The sequence below is a fragment of the Mustela erminea genome, chromosome 18 (assembly GCF_009829155.1).
Source record: "Mustela erminea isolate mMusErm1 chromosome 18, mMusErm1.Pri, whole genome shotgun sequence".
In the NCBI taxonomy this organism is placed as follows: domain Eukaryota; kingdom Metazoa; phylum Chordata; class Mammalia; order Carnivora; family Mustelidae; genus Mustela; species Mustela erminea.
Genome location: NC_045631.1, coordinates 27,533,002 through 27,553,258, shown reverse-complemented (window position 1 = coordinate 27,553,258; position 20,257 = coordinate 27,533,002). Strand labels below are relative to the sequence as shown.

The 20,257-nt window shown below is 36.5% G+C and overlaps 1 protein-coding gene across 1 annotated transcript in view; it reads left to right on the top strand.

Annotated features, from left to right (window-relative positions):
• BRIP1 (BRCA1 interacting protein C-terminal helicase 1) overlaps window positions 1-20,257 on the top strand; it is a 186,372-nt gene that overhangs the window by 58,183 nt on the left and 107,932 nt on the right. Inside the window, exons 7-10 of the mRNA XM_032321453.1 lie at window positions 1,437-1,727; window positions 4,005-4,226; window positions 7,737-7,936; window positions 13,473-13,605. Of these exons, the coding sequence (XP_032177344.1) occupies window positions 1,437-1,727; window positions 4,005-4,226; window positions 7,737-7,936; window positions 13,473-13,605 (846 nt within the window). The remainder of the gene's footprint in view (window positions 1-1,436; window positions 1,728-4,004; window positions 4,227-7,736; window positions 7,937-13,472; window positions 13,606-20,257) is intronic.

Genomic DNA, 20,257 nt, shown 5'->3' with positions numbered 1-20,257 from the left:
GATATTTGGAACTGGCTATTTAATGTGGCAGCACTCTGTAATGAAATCTGCTGCTACTGGCAACTTGAGAGGGGAATGTAACAATTCCAGCATGACTGTAACTTTATCTGCTTTGACTGACTGTTTATTTGGCACATCAGTGAACCTTTTATCCCAGTGAGTGACAGCTCCAGAAGGGTCACATTTACATCCATTCTATCATGTATTGTAATATTTAATGGCGGACAAGGTTGAGCGAGACTGGGAGTAATTTGAACTTGCTTTTCCACCGAGTTGAGGCTAAAAGACAGCTTGATCCCCAGTGTTGTGGTGTAACATGCTATGACTTAGCATTTGTTTATGAAGGCTACTCTTACTGATTATAATTTAAAAAAAAAGTCTTCAGTTAAATGGTGTATTTGTTCAGTTGAACAAATTCTCTTAAGCTACTGTGCTATTTAGCTTTTTTTCCCCATCAGTGACCCCTTCAGTAACTATTTCACAGTATTTCTCTTAAATGAGACTGCATTTTGTCTCATTTGTATAGTAATTGAGATTGAGGAGAGAGTAGTTATTAAGAACTCATGGTTCTAATGGATAGCATTAAATAGAATAGTCTTAAGAACTCATGGTTCTAATGTATAGCATTAGATTTTTTATTTTATTTTTGAGTTGGGAAACAGAAGAGGAAAATCAGGTAAATTACAGACTATGTTCCTGCTGTTCCATATGTTGTGTTTAAGGAGACATTTATCTAATTATTTTAATTATGGAACTGAATTATGAGTAAAATTGTTCAGAAAAAGCTGTCCTGAAAAATTATACTGATGGATTTGAATTCCATGACAGGTAATCAAATTTCAGATGTACTTGTTCCAGACAAACAACCTGCCTTTATTAATACATATTAATAATTTGCATCCATTTGCATCCCTATGGTAGATAATATTTTTCTTATATTTAATGATATTTTAGATTTGACTTGATATTTCTATTTTTTGCAAGCTATATTTAAAATGCTCTTTAAAATGTTGGTACAGAATATTTGAATGGGCTATGCTGTGGACAAAAATAACATTATCAACTCTAAACTGTAGTATTACGAGTTTACTTGAAGCCTAAGCAAAAATGAAAATTGTCCTCCATTGTATCTTATTTTTATAATTAGAATTAAAACCTCTTAGAACATTTAGAATTTGAGTGTTGGAATGATATGTTAGAAAGCCATGCAAATGTGGAAACATTGTTTATAACTTTGAAGAGTGCAAGAAAACCAATTTGAAATGGAATTTGTATTTTTTTTTTTCTTTAATGGCAAGTTTTAGATGATGTAATATCTTGACATTTCTCTTTGGTAGTTGTGTTTTATTACTTATAGGTTCTGATTTTGTGAGAGGTTTAATAACATTTTTCGTGGCATGCCAGACATAAATTGTTTTTTCTTTCCTTTGTTACAGACCCCTGGTCACTGTTCCAGGTGTTGTTGTTCTACTAAACAAGGAAGCAGTCAAGATTCCTCAAATGCCACTAAGAAGGATCATGGGGGGAAATCCAAGATACCCAAAATATATTTTGGGACACGCACACACAAACAGATAGCTCAGATTACTAGAGAACTCCGGAGGACAGCGTACTCAGGGGTCCCAATGACTATTCTCTCCAGCAGGGATCATACTTGTGTCCATCCTGAAGTAATAGGTAACTTCAACAGAAATGAAAAGTGCATGGAATTGCTGGATGGAAAAAATGTGAGTAAAGTTATTTTGTTTTAGAGAAAAAAATAAGGCTGAAAAGATTCAATTTGCTCAATTTTCTACACATTCATTTTCTGTTTTATATGTGTATTTCCTGTGATAGTCAAATAACTTACAAAAATCAAATTAATTGCTAGTATTGCTATTTTTTGAAAAGTAACTTTACCATAAAATCTTTCTACATCAAAAACTGATGACGTACTGTATAGTGACTAACATAACATAATAAAAAAAAGAAAATCGTAAGTTTAAAATGACAGGTTTTGGTTTGAAAGCTTTGGGATATTTAATTCCTTGAAATTAATTCCCATTTTAGTCAGATACCTTCTTACCTCATTGAAATCCCACTACCAAAAATAGTCAGATATGGATGATGTCATAGGAGGAGATAAAGTATTTAAATAAGTTAGTCAAATTTGATCTAATTAATATATTTTATATATTTTAAAACTTAATTAAAAGATAGTTTATTTAGGGTCTCTTTCTGAATAAATTTTTAAAAGTTTTTTAGTTAAATGAGAAATATAATTATTATCCTATCTTGTAATTTTGATTAGTATAAACTTCTCTTTCAAAAAAAGTTATATGAAATTATTAACTTTAAAGATATGTCATTGGTGGTTTTAAAGTATTCCAGGGAAATCTTGAATATGAATTTGGTCAAGGTAGAAATTGAGAAGTCTTTCTTAGTAAATACACAATTTTTTTGATGGTATTAGTTTGGTAGTCTGTACAGTTTAATAACTTGTTTAGTCTGAAACTGGCTACAAGTCTGGAATACACTCAGAATTTATTCATGAATAATAAATTGATAGTCTGTGAAATGATCAGTGACAAATTAATATATTTTGAAAGTTCTTTCACTAGTATTTTGTCGAACAGAGTTGGTTCTAGAGTTGGTTCTCATGGTCTCAAAAGACCATGAGCCATAGCCCCTAGAGTTTCATTTAATTGGTATATCACTTTCTACCCATGTAATGTGAATAAGTTATTTTGTATTATGCATTTCTTTCTCCTTGGTTATAAATACTTGAAGATACCTGCTTTTAGTTATTTGTCTGGACCTAATTCTGCCTCAGAATGCTTAGCTCATAGCCAAACACGAACACTCTTTCTTTTTCTCAAGTCCTTAGGGTAATTTGGTATTGTAATGATGGCCAATTACAAAGTCACTGTAGGTGTCTGTGTTTACTATGGCTGAATTACCAAAGTGAAATGATAAATAGATAACTGACAGTTTGGGTAAAAAGGAGTTTAAAGTGTGATAACACTTCAATTGACAGTCTCCCCTCAGGATTGTGTTACACTGCTAAAATGGATGAGCCATTCTGGTTTTGCTATCATTCTTCACAGGAGTGTCGTTCTAAGTGCCCTTAAAGTGTAAACTTTCTGATTTTTTGGCTTGATCCAAAGGCACATGTGTTTTTGTTCACTGTTTCTTTTACGAAAGTGCTCCTATACTGGAAAAGCAATGCATTTATTTGCTGAAAGTTAATTTTTGTTTCAATTAAGAAAAAATAATTAACTAGCACCAGAAATAATTCTACAAAATTATTTTAGGTATGGAAAAATATGTTTTTTGTGAAGATGAGATTTAATGGTTAATAATCAGGCTCTCATTATTTTAATGTTGGGTCCCATTTTATAGATGTGTCCATATATACATATGTATGGAAGAAGAATAAATGAAATACATCAAAATGTTACTAGTAAATTCTTTCTGTTATAGAATTATAGATAATTTAGTGGAATTTTTGTACTCCTTTGTATCTTCTAGATATTTTATAGTGAGCATTCTTTATAGTTTCCCCTAAGACATTCCTCTCTCCCTTTCTCCTTTCTTCCTTTTTTTTTTACTTTCAAACTGAAAATATACAGAATTGTTTATAGAGAAAAATCTCTCTCACTGCTGTCCTCAAGTCACTTAAGTATCATCTTTGAAAGCAACCAGTGATACCATTGTTCTTTTGTATCTTTCAAGAAATATTTTTGCCTAATATCACTTTATAATCAAAGCAAAGGCAAAACAAGCATAATTAAAAACTTTTTTCAGGTTAATTTGGGGTATCTAGAGCTATACTGATCTGGAGCTCTGTCTGAGTCAACTAATAGAGTTTCTTTAAAATGGTTGTGATTATGGATACAGTATATAATTTCTCTCCTGTAAAATCTTTGTGGTTTTAATGATGTTCTGAAAATACTGAGATAAACTTGTTTTATTCTTTTGTTCCAGCATTGATTCACATTTCAGTAATGCCTGTTTATTTTTAGGGCAAATCCTGCTATTTTTATCATGGTGTACATAAAATTAGTGATCAACACACATTACAAACTCTTCAAGGGATGTGCAAAGCCTGGGATATAGAAGAACTTGTCAGCTTGGGGAAAAAACTAAAGGCATGTCCGTATTACACAGCACGAGAACTAATAGAAGATGCTCACATAATATTTTGTCCTTACAACTATCTTCTAGATGCACAAATAAGGGAAAGTGTGAGTAACTGTGTGAAAATTAGATCTTTTCTCCTATGTATTGGAATATGAATGATCAATGTGAAAGCTTTTAGATGTTTTACTTTTTACTTTATTTTTTTGCTTTATATTTAATTTATGTAAATGTATAAGCAGATTAGAGTACTGAAAACATATACTGAGATGTATTAAAAACTGAATTTTAGATCTTAACATTTTAATGTCTAAAGTAATTAATACTTTCGAAGATCTAGTAATTTATACTTTTGAAGAGCTAGTACTGAGTGGGATTCTTTTTTTTTTTTTTTAAGATTTTGTTTATTTATTTGACAGAGAGAGAGAGAGAACAAGTAGGCAGAGTGGCAGGTGGAGGGAGAGGGAGAAGCAGGCTCTCCGCTGAGCAGGGAGCCTGAAGCAGGGCTCAAGCCCAGGACCCTAGGATCATGACCTGAGCCAAAGTCAGCTACTTTAACCAACTGAGCCACCCAGGTGCCCCACAGAGTGGGATTCTGATGGGGTTTTTCAGCCTATAATAATGACATTTTGGGCTTGACAGTGTTTTGTTGTGGTCATTTATCTTGTGCACTGTAGGATGCTAAGCAGCATCTGGTTTTATCCACTAGACACTGGTAGCACCCTTAACAGCTGTCACAATAAAAAATGTCTCCAGACATTGCCAAATATAACCTGGGGACAAAATTACTCCCAGTTGAGACCCAGTAATAAGTATCCTTCTATTTATGAAGGTAATAAGTATCCTTCTATTTATGAATGGTCAGAATTATTTTAAAACATTCATCTGAAAAATCTATAGTTTGAAGAACTCTGGGGGGAGAATATGTATACTATGCAAATTACGCTTTGTGAGATTTTAAGAAATGAAGTTTGGATATCGTATTTGTGTTTATTTGCACGGGTCTTCTTGGAACCATCCAGTTGTTGTAGCATAAGAGAAAAAGTGAATTACTTGGGGGAAGCCTGGGTGGCTCATTCTGTTAGGCATCTCACTCTTTTTTTTTTTTTTTTTCTTTTAAAGATTTTTATTTATTTATCTGACAGACAGAGATCACAACTAGGCAGAGAGAGAGGAAGGGAAGCAGGCTCCCTGCTGAGCAGAGAGCCCAATGAGGGGCTCGATCCCAGGACCCTGGGATCATGACCTGAGCTGAACGTAGAGGGTTTAACCCACTGAACCACCCAGGTACCCTAGGCATCTGACTCTTGATCTCCGCTCAGGTCTTGATCCCAAGGTCATGAGTTTGGGCCCCACTTTGGGTTCCCCACTGGGCATGGAGCTTTCTTTAAAAAAAAAAGAATAATTTCATATATTCACCTGTTATTCTTCTCTCTAGATCTGACTGCACAGCTCTCATTAGCTTTCTATTTAAACTTAATAGGCATTATTATGTTTACTATTCCTGCTGTCCTCTTATTTGGTTTCCTCTTGGCTAGTCCCCTTTCATTTGAGCCACTATACATATCAATGCCAGGTCAGTCTTCCTAATATTACTTTCATTACATCTTTCTTCTGCTTGAAAATATATTGCACTCTTGCCTCATGAGTTAAAGTCCGTATCTCTTATTTTACTTAATTTTTAAAAATTTTAAAAAAATTGATTTCAATTAATAAACCTATAGTGTATTATTAGTTTCAGAGGTAGATTTCATTGATTCATCAGTCTTATGTAATACCCAGTGCTTGTTACATCATGTGCCGTCCTTAAGGTCCATCAACCAGTTATCCCATCCCCCCAATTCCCCCTGCCCTCCAGCAATCCTCAGTTTGTTTCCCATGACTAAGAGTCTCTTACGGTTTGTCTCCCTTCATCTTGTTTTATTTTTCCCTCCCTTCCCACATGATCCTCTGTTTGGTCTCTTAAATTCCATGTATGAATGAGATCATATGATAATTGTCTTTCTCTGATTGACTTATTTTGCTTAGCATAATACCATCTAGTTCCATAGTGTCCTTGCAGATGGCAAGATTTCATTCTTTTTGATGGCTGAGTAGCATTCCATTTTATATGTATATACACACACACACACCCCACATCTTTATCCATTCATCTGTTGATTCAAGTCCATTTCTCTTAAGCTTACTCTCATGATGCTCAATAGTCTGGCTTGAATCTGCCATCCACTACAAACTCCCAACTTGGACCCTTCAAAAATTACCTCATAGTCCCCTGAGGATACCTCGTTCCTAACTCTATCTCTGCTTTTGATGATACCTGTATTGAAATGCCTGACTCCCTTTGCTATCCAAATCCAAATTCTACTCACTATTTATTTATTTATTTATTTATTTATTTATGGGAGAGAGGGGTGGAGGACAGTAGGAGAGGAAGAGAGAATCTTAAGCAGGCTCCATGCCCAGTGGGGAGCCTGATGTGGGGCTTGATCTCACAAGCCTGGGTTCATGACCTTAGCTGAAATGAAGAGTTGGACACTTAACCAGCTAAGCCACCCAGGCACCCCTGAACTCATCTTTTGAACCCCAATATATTTCTTATTCTTCCATGGTTCTTTTTCAGTCATTGTCAACTCTATATATTTTTTCCTCAGAATAACTCACTGGCAATTACTTTGTAACATTTCTTCATATAAGCCAGGACTCTTTCAATTGCAAATGACAGAAACCCAGCTTCAGTAGAGCTTAAAGAAAAAAATACTTGACCAATTTCATTGTGAAGTCTTTATTTTCAGGCTGTTTCTTTCCAATGGGAACAAAGATAACCTCAAGCAGCCACCTAACCTGGAAAAAAAAGAACATGATCTTAAATTTACTACCCAGATTTCTCTGATTGGCCTACACTGAAACTCATTTCCATTCTTGAACCTGTGACTGTAGAGGAATGGAATACTTTATTTAATTGACAAACCTGGGTTCTGAGTCTGTGTTGTGAGAGTGGTGATGTCCCTTGATTAACAGTTCTATCCACATCACATGTAGCTGGGGAAGAATAATTCTCAAAATGAAGGGATGTAGGAACAACATAAATGAAATAGATACATGCTGTATTTTATTTTGAGAGTCTTTTGAATCCTGTATAATTATTTTAGTTTTAAAGTTTTTTTGTTTGCACCCCCACTTTTTTGTTGTTGATTTCTGAACATTTATTTTGAATACATTTATCTTATTAATTTTTCAGTTTGTCATCTTGGGTTTTTAGATAGATGATCATGTCACCTTGTTTGCCCCCTTTTAACATTATGTTGGAGATTGTATAGTGTGATTTTTATACACTTTGATGTGGCCAGCTATACCTTAATCCAGCCAGACTCACTTAAAAGGTATTTTGGTTGATAGGTTTGCAAAGTATTTTGAGAGTGAAAAATGAGAAACTGTAATGTTGAGCTGATATTTGTTAGCTTTAGTGTTTTAAAAGTTTTAAGACCTAGAATCAGTTACTTATATCATTATCCTTGCCATTTTGCCTGTAGTATGAAATTTTAAATGAAAATATCTTGCCTACTGCTGTTAAGTCCATTTTCCTGAATGTTTTACAGGAAATTTTTTTTGTCTTACAGATGGATATCAATCTCAAAGAACAGATTGTCATTTTAGATGAAGCTCATAACATTGAAGAGTGTGCTCGGGAATCAGCAAGTTACAGTGTAACAGAAGTTCAGCTTCGGTTTGCTCGAGATGAACTAGATAGTATGGTCAACAATAATATAAGGAAGAAAGACCATGAACCCCTACGAGCTGTGTGCTATAGCCTAATTAAGTAAGAACATTTTCTTAACAGTGTCATTTTTGCTGCCTTTGTATTACAAACATGCTTTATTATTCCACAATATTTTAATTAGTAAACTTTGATCAGGCAACTTGGGAAATGGATTATTCCTTGTCTGTTAAACTTTTAGAAATAGGCCAGTCCAAACTTCTCTCTTGTTCAAAGAATATATTAAACATTCAATTTTTAAATTGATAATTGTGAATCTTATTTCTAATTTAAGAGAATAATTTAACAGCCCTATGTATGATGTATATAGGACATTGGACTAAACATAAACTGAAGGGGATTTTAAGTAACATATTTAAAAGTTTTGGATTATAGCTTTAATTTATTGCTTTATCTTTCAGTTTGAGTAGGACTCTGGTTTGATGAGTTTTAGTTAACCAAGATCTCAATACTTTACTAGATTTAGTAATAGTTTTAATAAAGTTTACATTGATTCCATTTTACTAGACATTAGGTTGTTGATCTAGAATCTCTTTATCTTAGATCTTGATCCTACGACCTATTCCACTTACTACAGTATTTTTCTGTTCTTTCCATTTTCTTAAAAATTTTTTTGAATGTTATATAGTCACATGTTTGAACATAAAAGGTATACAAATTTATGTTGTAAAAACTCCTTCCCACCCCATCTGCTTAGTTCCTCTCTTCCTGAACAAGTGTATCATTCAGTGTGTATTTACAATCAAATTTCATGCATATATGAGCCAATATAGATACTTTTCCCTATTCCTCCTTTTCTACCCAATGATGGCATATTGTACTTTCATTTTTTTGTCTTCTCCATTTTTTTCTGTAATATTTATTTTAGAGAGAGTGTGTTTACAGGTGAGGGGAAGAGCAGAAGGATGGGGAGAGAGAGAATCTCTAGCAGACTCCCTGCTGAGCATATAAGGCTTGATTTCACAACCCTGAGATTATGACCCAAGCCAAAATCAAGAGTCAGATGCAACTGACTTAGCCACCCAGACACCCCATTGTCATCTTTATTTTAAGCATAAAAATGTTATTTTTAAAGCCATTTTATTGAAGTATGATTGACATACACAAAGCTGTAAATATTTAATGTATATACAACTTGATGAGTTTGCAGGGAGCTTGAGGTGGGGCTCAATCCCAGGACCCTGGATTATGACCTGAGCTGAAGGCAGACACTTAATGACTGAGCCACTTTGGTGCCCCATCCAGTGTAGTTTTTACTTACATTTCTCTTAATATGATTGGTATTAAGCATTTAAAAAAAATGATTTATTTGTTTTGGAGAGAGAGAGACCAGGTTGGAGGGTGAGGAGAGGCAGAAAGAAAGGGAGACAGGTCCCAAGCAGATTCAGCACTGAGCATAGAGCCAAGCGTGGGGGTCAATCTCACAACCCTGAGATCACTACCTGAGCCAAAACCAAGAGAAGGACACTTGACCTACTGGGCTACCCAAGCACCCCAATATTAAGTATTTTTAAAGGCCATTTATATTCCCTTTTCTGTCGATTGTTGACCTCTCTGTCCTTTTTTGGTTTTGTTATGGTTCTTATTGATTTGTAGAAGTTCTTTGCACATTAACCCTTTGCCTATCTATTATAGAAGTTTCAAATACATTCCCCTTATTTTGCCATGTGGTTACATCTTTCCTTGTGGTATTTTTGTCATGTAGCAGTTTGTCATTTTTATTTCACAGTAGAATTTGTGGAAAGAGTTGCCTATAGTTGTTAATTCTATTTTCTCACTTCCTAATCTTTCCTCAGTTGGGTTGTCTGCAGAATTCTACTAAAACTGTTCTTATCAAGGTCACCAGTGATCCCTATGTTCCAATCCAAAGGTTAATTTTCTGTTATCTTAGCCTCTCAGCAGTGTCATTTGGGTATTGTGGACTATCATCTCTATGAATAGTGGTTTTGGCTTAACTTCTGTGAAATAATGGAAAATATATGCACATTGCTCTCTGTCCCCAGTTTCTGATACAGAAGTTCCAAAACTTTTGTAATTTCCTAAGTGATACGAGTACTAAGAGCATGTTTGACGCCAGTTCCTGACAGAACTCCTAAATCCTTTGGGATTTCCTGGGTGCTAGGACTGTCTTTTTTTCTAATGAGGTGGTGTTTGGTGGGCTTCTGGATGGGGGGTGTTCACTAGAAACACTAAACCATGATTAGTAGCTTAGAACTTTCAGCCCCATTTCCCTCTGGAAAGGGGAGAGGGGGTGCAGATTGAGTTGATAATAGATCATGCCTATGTGATAAAGCCAGGTTTCAGAGAGCTTCCAGACTGGTGAACACATTTATGTTCTTGGAGCATCCTACCTTTCAAGGTATAGAAGCTTCTGTGCTCAGACCCTTCCAGACCTCTCTCCATTTATCTCTTCATCTGGCTCTTTATCTGTATCCTTTATTATATTAAAAACTGGTAAACAGGTATTTCCTGGAGTTCTGAGGATTGTTTTAGTAAATGATCAAATCTGAGGAGGTGTCCTGGGAACCTCTGATTTATAATTGCTTGGTCAGAAGCACAGATGACAACTGGGACTTTAACGCTGACATCGGAGGTGAAGAGGCGGGGAGGGCAGTCTTGTGATACTGAATGCTTTGCCTGTAGAGTCTGTGCTCACTCCAGTAAGTGTCAGCATTGAATTGAATCCTAGGACACCCAGCTAGTGTTTTGGAGAATTGCTTAGTGTAAGGAAAAAAAAAAAACCCACTTAAATTTAGTGACCAAATATGTCAGAAGTGAAGTAGTGAGACAAGAGGAGACATAGAGGAGTACTTTTTCCTAGACAGCCTCTATGAGACCTTCTGGTTTTACTCTTCCTCACAGTTCATTTTTTCTCAATTTCTTTTGATAGTTCTTATTCTGTTTGATGTCTAAATGTTGAAGTGCCTCAGGACTTGGTCCTGAGACCTCATTTCCTCTCTATCTCTGTACTTTGCCTTAATTATATAACTGAGTACCATAGTAGTACTAGTAAGGCCTGAATCTGTGCCTCACCCAATCAGTAATAAATCTAGATTCTAGTCTGTCTCTGGAATGCTATTTTCATATATCCAACTGTACTTTATAATCTGTTTGGATTTTAATTTCAACTTTACAAAACAAACTCCTTCCCTTCCCTTACCTATTCCCCCCAAATGCCTAGTCTTCTTATCTAAGCAAACAGTACCAGCCAGTTCCTCAAATAAAAAATGTTACCCTTAATTACCCTCACCTAAAAAATGTTACCCTCACCTCATCCAACTCATCATTAAATTTAATAAATGCCACCTGTACAATATATCCCAAATCCTTCAATCTCATAGCTATTATCCTAGAGTCATCTCTTAACCAGAATTCTTTAACAGCATCCAGCAGCTCTCTGCTTTCACTCTTGCCTTTTGCCTATAATCCATTCTAGCTTAGAAACTGGAATCACCTTTTATTTATTTATTTATTTATTTATTTATTTATTTAAAAGATTTTATTTATTTATTTGACAGAGATCACAAGTAGGCAGAGAGGCAGGCAGAGAGAGAGAGAGAGAGGAGGAAGCAGGCTCCCTGCAGAGCAGAGAGCCCGAAGTGGGGCTCGATCCCAGGACCCTGGGATCATGACCTGAGCTGAAGGCAGAGGCTTTAACCCACTGAGCCACCCAGGCGCCCCTGGAATCACCTTTTAAACATTTAAAGTGGGTTTTCTCTCTTTTTAAGATTGTATTTATTATTTAGAGAGTACGTGAGTCAGGGAAGGGGTGGAGGGAGAGGAAGAGAGAGAATCTAAAACAGACTCTGGAAGTGCCAGACAGGGGGCTCGATTTCATGACCCTGAGATCAAGACCTGAGCTGAAATCAAAAGTCAGACGATCAATGAACTGAGCCACCCAGATGCCCCAGATTGTCTCTCTCTTATTTAAAATACCCCATTTAAGGGACACCTGGGTGGCTCAGTCAGTTAAGCATCTGACTCGACTTAGGCTCAGATCCTGATCTCACGGCCATGGGATCAAGCCCCATATCAGGCTCTGTGCTGGGTGTGGAGCCTGCTCAAAATTGTCTCTCTCCACCCTGTGGTCCTCCCTACCCCCCTGCTCACAGGCCCACATTCTTTCAGTCAGTCAATCAATCCTTCATTTAAACCTTCCCACTGGATTTTGAATAGAATCCAGACTCATTACCTTGGCTCAACATGATCTGATTCCTGCTTAACACTCTAACATTGTTCTAACATTGTACATAATGTTATTCCTTTTTGCCCATTGTGTTGCAACCACAGCGGCTTTCTGTCAGGTCTTTAAATAAGCAAAATTTGTTAACCACTTCAAAATCTTTGTGCTAGCTGTTCTTTCTGCTTGGAGTTTTGTTTTGTTTTGTTTTTCCTTCTCTGATCCTTCCTAACTGGGTACTTTTGCATTCTGTTGTTTTTAGAATAAATGTCACCTCAGGGAGAACTTCCTTGGCATTCACATTAAAATAGCAAGTAGACTACAGTAAGCTAATTTATTTTCATTATATGACTTTTCAGTACCTGATATTTTCTTTTTCTTGTTTCATGTATCTAAGTTTATTTCTCTTTTTAATAGAAAGTAATTTTCATAAGAGTAAGGATCTTGCCTATTTTACTTATTGCTGTATTTCTGGTACCAGTACAGTGTCTGGCATAATACAGGCATTTAAGTACTTACTAAATATGTGTAGGTAAAAATGTGTAGGTATACGTAAAAATGAGTATATTTTCTAGTAACCCTTTTTTGTTTTAATATGTAACAGTTTAGGGGCACCTGGGTGGCTCAGTGGGTTAAAGCCTCTGCCTTCAGCTCAGGTCATGATCCCAGGGTCCTGGGATTGAGCCCTGCATGGGGCTCTCTGCTCAGCAAGGGAATCTGCTTCACACCCCCTCCCCCAACCCCCCGCCTGCCTCTCTGCCTACTTGTGATCTCTGTCTGTCAAATAATGAATAAAATCTTAAAAAAATATATGTAACAGCTTAATTTTTTTATTAGATTGTTTTATATTTCCTTTATGCACATTTGGGATCAGCTTCTATACCTGGTTTTCAGTTGAAGAGATAAAGTAAAGAGGTGTGAATCTAAAAAAACACAACTGGGAAATCACATGCATGTTTCTCTTTTCTGAATAAAACATTTTGGGGCGCCTAGGTGGCTCAGTGGGTTAAGCCGCTGCCTTCGGCTCAGGTCATGATCTCAGGGTCCTGAGATCGAGTCCCGCATTGGGCTCTCTGCTCAGCAGGGAGCCTGCTTCCTCCTCTCTCTCTCTGCCTGCCTCTCTGCCTACTTGTGATCTCTCTCTGTCAAATAAATAAATAAAATCTTTAAAAAAAAAAACATTTTAACTGTGCAAGTGTTTATTATGCAATATGAAATATGCATGCATTTTAAAAGATGTCTTAATTCACATTTGTATCCCAAGAGTTTCAAGGAATATGATCAATGTATCACAGTTCTTTGTTTTGTTGAAATAGTGCATGTAAGGATGATATTAGTTGATGGAATTGTTTTATTTTACTTAATTAATTAATTAATTTGGGAATTATTTTATTTCAGTTGGTTAGAAGCAAACACTGAACATCTTGTGGAAAGGGATTATGAATCATCATGTAAAATATGGAGTGGAAGTGAAATGCTCTTAAATTTACACAAAATGGGTATTACCACTGCTACTTTTCCAATATTGCAGGTAAGATTTTTTTTCTACCTGTGACATTTATTTAGTGCATTAGAGATGGTTTAACAGTGAATAAGTTAATCTAGACTTAAAAAACTGTAATTTAACTATTTTGAAATTATATTTTATTATCTGTTTGTTAATCTTTAACTAACAGTGTAAATTTTGGATTAAAAAATAGCATTACTTAGTTTGAAAGAAATAAGACTTAAAAGAATGAATTGCTTTGTTCAAATCCAAAGAAGTCAATATTTTTAAGTTCTAAAATTATTTTGTCAGGTGTTTTTTTTTTTTTTAATTAACATATAATGTATTATTAGCCCCAGGGGTACAGGTCTGTGAATCACCAGTTTTACACACTTCACAGCACTCACCATAACACATACCTTCCCCAATGTCCATAACCCAACCACCCTCTCCCTCTCCCGCTCCCTCTGGCAACCCTGAGTATGTATTGGGAGATTAAGAGTCTCCCTCCCCATCCCACCTTGTTTCATTTTTTCCTTCCCTAACCCCCACTTTGCCTGGCAACTTCCTCGTATCAGGGAGATCATATGATAATTGTCTTTCTCCGATTGACTTATTTCACTCAGCATAATATCCTCTAGTTCCATCCATGTCATTGCAAATGTCAAGATTTCATTACCTTTGATGGTGGCATAGTGTTCCATTGTATATATATACTACATCTTCTTTATCTACTCATCTGTTGGTGGACATCTAGGTTCTTTCCATAGTTTGGCTATTGTGGACATTGCTGCTATAAACGTTCGGGTGCATGTGCCCCTTTGGATCACTACATTTGTATCTTTAGGATATATACCCAGTAGAGCGATTGCTGGGTTGTAGGGTAACTATGTTCAACTTTTTGAGGAACCTCCACGCTGTTTTCCAGAGTGGCTGCACCAGCTTGCACTCCCACCAACAGTGTAGGAGGGTTCCCCTTTCCCCGCATCCTCACCAGCATCTGTTGTTTCCTGACTAGTTAATTTAGCCATTTTGACTGGCGTGAGGTGGTATCTCATTGTGGTTTTGATTTGTATTTCCCTGATGCGAGTGATGTGGAGCACTTTTTCATGTGTCTGTTGGCCATTTGGATGTCTTCTCTGCAGAAATTTCCGTTCATGTCCTCTGCCCATTTCTTGATTGGATTACTTGTTCTTTGGGTGTGGAGTTTGATAAGTTATAGATTTTGGATACTAGCCCTTTATCTGATATGTCGTTTGCAAATATCTTCTCCCACTCTGTCAGTTGTCTTTGGTTTTGTTGACTGTTTCCTTTGCTGTGCAAAAGCTTTTGATCTTGATGAAGTCCCAATAGTTCATTTTTGCCCTTGCTTCGCTAGCCTTTGGTGATGTTTCTAGGAAGAAGTTGCTGTGGCTGAGGTCGAAGAAGTTGCTGCCTATGTTATCCTCAAGGATCTTGATGGATTCCTTTCTCACATTGAGGTCTTTCATCCATTTTGAATCTATTTTTGTGTGTGGTGTAAGGAAATGGTCCAGTTTCATTTTTCTGCATGTGGCTGTCCAATTTTCCCAACACCATTTTTTTTTTTTTTTTAAAGAAACCAGTCACCTCTCAACTGGATTTCTCTTTTTTTTTTTTTTTAAAGATTTTATTTATTTATTGGACAGAGAGAGATCACAAGTAGGCAGAGAGGCAGGCAGAGAGAGAGGAAGGGAAATAGGCTCCCCGCTAAGCAGAGAGCCAGATGTGGGGCTTGATCCCAGGACCCTGGAATCATGACCTGAGCAGAAGGCAGAGGCTTTAACCCACTGAGCCACCCAGGCACCCCCCCCCCCCAACACCATTTTTTGAAGAGACTGTCTTTTCTCCATTGGACATTCTTTCCTGCTTTGTCAAAGATGAGTTGACCACAGAGTTCAGGGTGTATTTCTGGGCTCTCTATTCTGTTCCAGTTATCTAGGTGTCAGTTTTTGTACCAGTACCACGCTGTCTTGATGATGACAGCTTTGTAATAGAGCTTGAAGTCTGAAATTGTGATGCCACCACCTTTGGCTTTCTTTTTCAACATTCCTCTGGATATTCGGGGTCTTTTCTGGTTCCATATAAATTTTAGGATTATTTGTTCCATTTCTTTGAAAAAAATGGATGGTATTTTGATAGGGATTGCATTAAACGTGTAGATTGCTTTAGACAGCATAGACATTTTCACAATATTTGTTCTTCCAATCCATGAGCATGGAACATTTTTCCATTTCTTTGTGTCTTTGTCAGTTTCTTTCATGAGCACTTTATAGCTTTCAGAGTACAGATTCTTTGCCTCTTTGGTTAGGTTTATTCCTAGGTATCTTATGGTATGGAGTGCAATTGTAAATGGGATTGACTCCTTAATTTCTCTTTCTTCTGTCTTGCTGTTAGTGAATAGAAACATTACAAATTTCTGTGCATTGATTTTATATCCTGACACTTTACTGAATTCCTGTACAAGTTCTAGCAGATTTGGAGTGGAGCCTTTTGGGTTTTCCACATAAAGTATCCTATCATCTGCAAAGAGTGATAGTTTGACTTCTTTGCCAATTTGGATGCCTTTAATTTCTTTTTGTTGTCTGATTGCTGAGGCTGGGACTTCTAGTACTATGTTGAATAGCAGTGGTGATAATGGACATCCCTGCCGTGTTCCTGACCTTAGCGGAGAAGCTCTCAGTTCTTCTCCATTGAGAATGATATTCGTTGTGGGTTTTTCATAGATGGTGTTGATGATATTGAGGTAGGTACCCTCTATCCCTACACTTTGAAGAGTTTTGACAAGAAAGGATGCTGTACTTGGTCAAATGCTTTTTCAGCATCTATTGAGAGTATCATATGGTTCTTGTTCTTTCTTTTATTAATGCATTGTATCACATTGATTGATTTGCGGATATTGAACCAACCTTGCAGCCCTGGAACAAATCCCACTTCGTCGTGGTGAATAATCCTTTTAATGTACTGTTGGATCCTATTGGCTAGTGTTTTGGTGAGAATTTTTGCATCTGTGTTCATCAAGGATATTGGTCTGTAATTCTCTTTTTTGAATGGGCCTTTGACTGGTTTTGGGATCAAGGGAATGCTGGTCTAATAAAGTGAGTTTGGAAGTTTTTCTTCTATTTCTATTTTTTGGAAGTTTCAGGAGAATAGGAATTAATTCTTCTTTAAATGCTTGATAAAATTCCCTAGGAAACCGTCTGGCCCTGGGCTGTTTCTTCGGAGATTTTTGATGACTGCTTCAATCTCCTTACTGGTTATGGGTCTGTTCAGGTTTTCTATTTCTTCCTAGTTCAATTTTGGTAGTTATAGATCTCTAGGAATGCATCCATTTCTTCCAGATTGTCAAATTTGCTGGTGTATAGTTGATCATAATATGTTCTTTTAATTGTTTGTATATCTTTGGTGTTGATTGTGATCGCTCCTCTTTCATTCATTATTTTATTTATTTGGATCCTTTCTCTTTTCTGTTTGATAAGTCTAACTAGGGGCTTATCCATCTTAATTCTTTCAAAGAACTAGCTCCTAGTTATGTTGATTTGTTCTACTGTCTTTTTGGTTTCTATTTCATTGATTTCACTCTGATCTTTATTATTTCTCTTCTCCTGCTGGGTTTAGGCTTCCTTTGCTGTTCTTTCTCCAGCTCCTGTAGATGTTTGGTTTGGTTTTGTACTTGAGACCTTTCTTGTTTATTTTATTTTATTTTATTTTATTTTATTTTATTTTATTTTATTTTATTTTATTTATTTGACAGAGAGAGATCACAAGTAAGCAGAGAGGCAGGCAGAGAGAGGAGGAAGCAGGCTCCTGGCTGAGCAGAGAGCCTGATGCTGGGCTCGATCCCAGGACCCTGGGATCATGACTGAGCCGAAGGCAGAGGCCTTAACCCACTGAGCCACCCAGGCGCCCCTACCTTTCTTGTTTCTTGAGAAAGGTTTGTATTGCTGTATATTTTCCTCTCAGAACTGCCTTTGCTGTGTCCCACAGATTTTGAACAGTTGTGTTTTCATTTTCATTTGTTTCCATGCATTTTTTTCAATTCTTCTTTAATTTTCTGGTCGACCCATTCATTCTTTAGTAGGATACTCTCTAGCCTCCATGTATTTGGGTTCTTTCCAACTTTTCTCTTGTGATTGAGTCCTAGCTTCAGAACATTGTGGTCTTAATATATGCAGGGAATGATCCCAACCTTTTGGTACCAGTTGAGACCTGATTTGTGACCCAGGATGTGATCTATTTTGGAGAATGTTTTATGTGCACTAGAGAAGAATGTGTATTCTGTTGCTTTGGGATGAAATGTTCTGAATATATCTGTGATGTCCATCTCGTCCAGTGTGTTACTTAAGGCCTTTATTTTCTTGTTGATTTTTGCCTGGACGACCTGTCCATTTCAGTGAGGGGAGTGTTAAAGTCCCCTACTATTATTGTATTCTTGTCGATGTGTTTCTTTGATTTTTGTTATTAATTGGTTTATGTAGTTGGCTGCTCCCATGTTAGGGACATAGATAATTAAAATTGTTAGGTCTTCTTGTTGGACAGACCCTTTGAGTATGATATAGTACCCTTCCTCATCTCTTATTACAGTCTTTGGATTATAATCTAATTTATCTGATATAAGGATTGCCACCCCAGCTTTTTTTTGATGTCCATTAGCATGGTAAATTGTTTTCCACCCCTCACTTTAAATCTGGTCTGTCTTCGGGTTTAACATGAGTTTCTTGTAGACAGCATATTAAAGGGCTTTGGTTTTTTATCCATTCTGATACCCTATGTCTTTTGATTAGGGCATTTAACCCATTTACATTCAGGGTAACTATTGAGATATGAACTTATTGCCATTGTATTGCCTGTAAGGTGACTGTTACTGTATGTTGTCTCTGTTCCTTTCTGGTCTACTGCTTTTAGGCTCTCTCTTTGCTTAGAGGACCCCTTTCAATATTTCCTGTAGGGCTGGTTTGGTGTTCGCAAATTCTTTTAGTTTTTATTTGGCCTGGAAGCTTTTTATATCTCCTTCCATTTTCAATGATAGCCTAGCTGGATATAGTATTCTTTGCTGCATGTTTTTTTCATTTAATGCTTTGAATATATCATGCCAGTTCTTTCTGGCCTGCCAGGTCTCAGTGGATAAGTCTGCTGCCAATCTAACATTTTTACCATTGTATATTACAGACTTCTTGTCCTGGGCTGCTTTAAGGATTTTCTCTTTGTCACTAAGACTTGTAAGTTTTACTATAAGATGATGGGATGTGGGCCTGTTCTTATTGATTTTGAGGGGGACTCTCTGTGCCTCCTGGATTTTGATGCTTGTTCCCTTTGCCACATTAGGGAAATTCTCTACAATAATTTGCTCCAATATACCTTCTGCCCCCTCTCTCTTTATCTTCTTCTGGAATCCCAATTACTCTAATATTGTTTCATCTTATAGTATCACTTATCTCTTGAATTCTCCCCTTGTGGTCCAGTAGTTTTTTGTCTCTCTTTTGCTCAACTTCTTTATTCTTCATCATTTGGTATTCTATATCACTAATTCTCTCTTCTGCCTCATTTATCCTAGCAGTAAGAGCCTCCATTTTTTATTGCACCTCATTAATAGCTTTTTTTGATTTCAGCTTGGTTAGATTCTAGTTCTTTTATTTCTCCAGAAAGGGCTTTTATTTCTCCAGACAGGGTTTCTCTAGTATCTTCCATGTCTTTTTCGAGCCCAGCTAGCACCCTGAGAATCATCATTCTGAACTCTTTTTTTTTTTTTTTACATTTTTATTTATTTGACAGAGAGAGAGAAATCACAAGTAGGCCGAGAGGTAGGCAGAGAGAGAGAGGGGGGAGGAAGCAGGCTCCCTGCGGAGCAGAGAGCCCGATGTGGGACTCGATCCCAGCACCCTGGGATCATGACCTGAGCAGAAGGCAGAGGCTTTAACCCACGAGCCACCCAGGCACCCCTGAACTCTTTTGATATGACATATTACCAACGTCCATATTGATTAGGTCCCTAGTCTATACTGATTAGGTACTGCCTCTTGTTTTTTTCTTTGTGGTGAGTTTATCGGCCTTGTCTTTTTATTCAGATAAGAATATATGAACGAGAAAATAAAATACTAAAAGGGTGCCAAAGACCCCAGAAAATAGGCTAATCAAATCAGAAGAGACCCCAAATCAGGGAGAGAAGCAAAGGGTTTAAAAGAAGTTAAAAAAATAATAATAAACAAAAAAATATAGACTAGGGAATAGAATAGAGCCACCCATTTGATTTTGGGTGTATTTTGGTCTCAGAAGAATCTACCTACCACAATTTTAAAGAAAAACATATATATATATATATATATATATATATATATATATATATACACACACACACACACACACACATACACAAACAAAAATAAGGATAAACACGATGAAGGGAGGGAATATGACTATAAAGGTGAAAATTTAAAAAATTCTAAAAAAAGGAGTTGATAAGATAAGTTAGTTGGGAAAAGAAAGAAAAAGAACATGGGGAGAATTTGCTTAGGCAGGAGACTAGAACAAAGCCCTGTGCTAGATTTAGGGTATATTTTGATCTATTAGAAAAAGTTGTATCCCAAAAAAACCCTATATGTATACAAAAAATAAAGTTAGATACAACAAAGGATAAAACATGACTATAACAATGAAGATTTTAAAAGTTTTTTTTTAGGGG